Genomic DNA, 4,919 nt, shown 5'->3' with positions numbered 1-4,919 from the left:
CAGTAAAGACGCGTGAGACGTTGAGGCGTAACAGTTAGACTTCCCATGTTTGTGGAACTAGAATCACTAACTCTTAAAACTTCGAACTGGGAAGACACGTTATAGTTCCGAACGCACCGTTAGCCAACACCAAATAGAAAAGGTGGTAACTTGTTCAGGCAGGGACCTCTTTTGTCACTTTTTTTAATGTGACTTTTTAAGTTGTTTTGAATGAGAGAGGTATGCATACAATGGTTTCTGTTTCAGATCGAAGTAACCATCTGCTGGTGGTGAGGAATGTTCACTCTCGCTTTAAAGATCCAATATTTTTAAAATAAACCGGAGAGAGAGAGTAGCGGGAAATAGTTTGGCCATGTCCCGTGAGCGACTAATGTACGCACTGTTTGTTATAAAATGTTTAGAAGTCAAAAGTATACTAAAAGAGTATAACCCTTCTTTAAATAAGCCTTGGGGCCGCTGGATCGCGAATGTTGCCGTGTGCCCGATGGGTTGGTTCCTTTGAGTCCGACCGAGTGATCAAAGTAAAAGCCCTTTTTTGTATTTACGAAAAAAGGAAGTGATTTGGTAATTACAGGCAAAAGAGAGAAGTAGAGTCCGAAAGCAGTGGGACCATAGCTTAGACAGAGGGTCAGAACACCTAGGGAGACGCTGCGTCCTGGGAATAATACAGTCGCTGAAACAGGGTTGCGACATGGCTATGCTGACTGTCTTGAGTACATGTCATTGCTTATAATGGCGGTAGTTCAAACTGCGTTGTATACAAGTCAGACCGGGAGCCTATGTAACCCTCAGGTTACTACAGCGCTTCATGTAGAGGATGATGTAGTTGATAAAACGACCATTCAGGTTCATTAATGTAACACGGAGAGAGAGAAAAAATCAAATTTGTTTGGCTTCATTGTCAGTTCAAAATTTAAAGTTGACCGTAAATTCCTCTAAAATTCTCGCAAAACTGTCTCCCTTGACATTAGGACGATGTCCAGAATAGCACGGGCTTTAGTTCTTCTACTTCCTTCTGTGGCCCTATCCTCTTTCCGCTGCAGCAGAGGCTCTTGCTTCGTAGAATACGGGAAGTCCTATTTGGCGGGGCCCGGCCCTTATGCTTGGGCGCTGTATCTGCGGAATGTTCCGCGTCTGCGCGAATGGGTTGTCTCGATTTGAGTCCGTCGAAATTTTTTCTTTTGTCAAAGTGGTTATTGATTGAGTATGAAGTTGAGTAACTTGGCTCCAGTCAGGAGACTTTTCACGTCCTACACAGTTAGAAACTGATCCGTATGGCCATTGATACACATAAAAATGAGACAAGTACAGAGTGCCTTCTTTTCAAGTGGTTGCATTTGAGGAAGCTGGTCCGCCGTGCGACCGGGCACGCGCCCTCCCGCGCGCAAAGACGAACCTGTTCCTTTGTTGAGTGCTATGGCAAGATTAGTAGTGCTCTCCTTGTTCACCGAACCCAAACATTCTTAGCAGGCACCCAAAGCTACGGCGCAGCGCACCTACTCGGAGTCAAATTCCGTTGTTATTTTTCCCTGTAATTTTTTTGTCGTTATCTTCTCCCATTTTTATCTCTATATGGGGTATGTACAATAAGACGGTCTGGTACTCTGTTTTCTTGGACAGATAGGGGCTGCTATGTTATTCTGTTCCTCAGACGACATGCATCGAAGAGGTATCTCATTTCAAATGTTTATACATTTATTTTGGGGTCTATATATTAAATAATTATTTATATTTTATTATATAAAAAAACGAAAATATTTCCTTTTTTATTGTAAAAAAAATAACTTGAAAATAAGTTATGGTCGCTGGATTAATGACTAGAACAGGCAAAACGTCCTTGTACGAAGTGGGTATTAGACGAGAAGTACCTTGTAGTTCTGTGGAGCTTGTAGTTCTCGACATTATAACGGCAGACTATTGGTCCGGGATTGTGGTTGCAACACCATTCAACTAAAGTGAGAATACTAGAAATGCCATGTGAGATCGGACAACAAAGAAAAAACGCGAAGTGTTTGTCAGGTAAATACGAACTCTAAGAAGAACACTCCATCCATGAAGCCTAAAGGTAAAGGTCAATACACAATTGCTCCCCTCAAACCGGTCTTTTCAAACCGCCTAGAGAGAGAAAGATGAAGATTTAAAATTGTTATTTTGCGAAAATCGTCGGATGCAATCCAAAGTCGCGAACACATCAAGCGCAGACGGACATGTCGCGATGCCGGCGGCCCAGGCCTCAAGGGCGGGGCCCCACTTGGGCCTAAAATAGTACTAGCCCGGTATACGGCGGAGGCAGCTGGCGCTCGCCCGAGACCGCGCCGACAGAGGATCCCGTAGGACAGAAGGAAGAAAGCAAGCTAAGAGCCCTGCTATTCTAGTATCGTCGAATGTCAAGGAGACAGTTTGGAGAATCTTTTTTTGGTGAAAGAAGAAGTGTGTGTGTGTTCCCACGTTTTATACAAGGACGAGTATACATTACAACTATAAGGTTACTCACGGGGTAAGGGGATCTCGTGGGCGACCGGTTATTAATTATGTCTATAAACTTCCTCCCAAGGGCTGCGGAAGGTTGGTGTTTATTATTTTATTAACAGAAAAAAATGTAAACTTTTTGTTTAAAAACAGTAACTTCCCAAATTGGGTTCTGTAAGGGGAACCAGGGTAAGGGAGAGTCAAGGTGTTTGTACTCTCGAGTGACAATGCTGGGAGGTGCAAAGTCCAGAATGGACAAAAGTCTACATGAGAGTCATGAGAGATTGCCACTCGCTGGTTTGGCTTTTTTCTGAAACATAAAACAAGTTGAGAAAGATCAGTTGCGTTACTTGGGTGATGTTTCAAAGTCATAGAGCAGGAAAAATGAGGACCAACGGAATTTTTCTTTTTCTTCTACGACTTTTAGATACCGAGATAAATCGATTTAAAAAATACCGGTAAATCGTGAAGTTTGACGACACGGCGTACGCTCCCGTAGGCGATGACGTCATAATTCATGACTCCCGCTTCGTTTGTTTGTGCGTAAGCGTTTTTGCGCATTTTGACGTGAAATCTGACGTCACAACTCTTTGAACTTTTTCAATAGAACAGCAATTAAAACTTGAATTTTCGACCTTTTAAAGTTACTTTTTCGGAGTTTTGACCTCAGATTTGGATTTTTCACAACTTTTTACGTAGAAATCGACCTTTTATTAATAATATTTTCCCAATTGAAACTCCTCCATTTTAATTTCCAACTTGTTTGTTTGTTTATTTTTTTATTTATTATTATTATTTTTTTTTCTTCTGAAAAGTGTAGAAATAGAAACTAGAAAATCGAGAACATGGGCTTATTTCAACAGATTTACAAACCCTATCCTGTACAAAGGATGTAATTCTTCTTCTTCTTCTTCTTCTTCTTTAACATTCCTTCTATAAATAGATCTTATTAATAAGAGTGGTTTTCTGTTTGTTTGTTTGTTTGTTTGTAAGAGGTTGGCGTCTAAACTCGTAGAAACTTGAAATTTTGTACACAGGTTCATATTTTTATGGCGGTGGTTATAGGCTAGGTTAAAATTTCCTAAAGCAAGCTGTTCACAAGTTATTCAAGAAATTCGAAATTTTTGCCCGACTTTGGGTCACATTTTGGCCTGGAAATTGAAATTTGTTGTGATGACCTATGTTTTTTATTTTTTCATCAAACTTACAATCATATTTCCTATCATAAAACATTTGGTTCACCGTTTTCTGATGAATTTTATTCGATTCTGATGATTTGCAATTTTATTCGATTAGTTATTCAAGAAATTCGAAATTTTCTGCAGACTTTGGGTCACATTTTGGCCTGGAAGTTGAAATTTGTCGCGATGACCTATATTTTTTCATCAAACTTACAACGGTAGCATTCTTTCTGGTGAGGATTCCTACTGACAGAGAATTTTTCTTTTACTAAGATTTTAGCCAACACCTAAGAGCAGCCTAAGACGCGTTTCGTTCTTATTTGAACTCATCAGTTAGACGTAGCTCTCAGGTGCTGGCCAAGAATTTGGAAGTGCTATTTAAACTTCAGAGATGGAAATTGTGGGATGGAAATTGTGGAGAAATGAGAACCTGCGTTTTCTATGTAAGATTATATTTGTGTTGAGTGTTGTTGTGAGTGCCACAAGATATTCTAAACTGTGGCAAAGCATGGGTAACCTGCTAGTATATTATAATAATAAAATGTGATTTTTACCTTGTGTTGTGTAGACTCTGTCTGGGGAATACTAATGAAAGCATGCTCCCCTTCATTCTCTCCCTGGACACAAATTGAGTAGCCACCACCCATGTCCACCGTACGTTGCTGTGGTATATTAGTCGGATTTGGTAAATCAATCTGTCAAATAAAGTAAGAACATAATTGTAGACCCAGAGGTACATAATATATATATATATATATAAAAAAAACAAGGAAATAAAAATAAAATAAATAATGAACAAATATCATTCCCTCTACTAAAAAAAAGGTTAACCTACCACTTTCAACATTTTATGTGGCATCATATTTTTCTTCTTCTTGCTGTTATTTAAAGACATGTCAACTTGTGGTCCACCATCATCAAGGTGCTCATAATGCAGTTTATGTTTACGGGCAAGATGGGACCTGAGGTTTGAGGTGTTTCTATTATATGAAAACTGAGAAGAGCAGAGAGTACAAATTGTCTTCTTCTTGGTCAATATATCACCTGGAATAAAGGTATAAAATAAGGATGAATAAAATATCATTCCCTCTACCCCAAAAAAGTTCAACCTACCACTTTGAACATTTCATGTGGCATCATATTTTTCTTCTTGTTGTTAAATAAAGACTTGTCAACGTGTGATGCACTATTTTCAAGCCGCTCATACTGCAGTTTATGTTTACACTTAAGATGGGATTTAAGGTTGGTGGTGTTTTGGAGATAAGCCAT

At 39.4% G+C, this 4,919-nt stretch overlaps 1 protein-coding gene across 1 annotated transcript in view; it reads right to left on the bottom strand.

The window, feature by feature from the left end:
* LOC103512052 overlaps positions 1-4,710 on the bottom strand; it is a 12,697-nt gene extending 7,987 nt beyond the window's left edge. Inside the window, exons 1-2 of the mRNA XM_008476804.3 lie at positions 4,486-4,710; positions 4,205-4,345 (exon numbers count right to left, since the gene is read on the bottom strand). Of these exons, the coding sequence (XP_008475026.1) occupies positions 4,205-4,345; positions 4,486-4,545 (201 nt within the window). The 5' untranslated portion in view covers positions 4,546-4,710. The remainder of the gene's footprint in view (positions 1-4,204; positions 4,346-4,485) is intronic.
* Between the last annotated feature and the right edge of the window lie 209 nt (positions 4,711-4,919).

This window comes from Diaphorina citri, unplaced genomic scaffold (assembly GCF_000475195.1).
Source record: "Diaphorina citri unplaced genomic scaffold, Diaci psyllid genome assembly version 1.1 scaffold785, whole genome shotgun sequence".
NCBI classification, from domain to species: Eukaryota; Metazoa; Arthropoda; class Insecta; order Hemiptera; family Psyllidae; genus Diaphorina; species Diaphorina citri.
The sequence above is the reverse complement of the archived record's forward strand: the minus strand, read 5'-3'. Positions and strand labels throughout refer to the sequence as shown.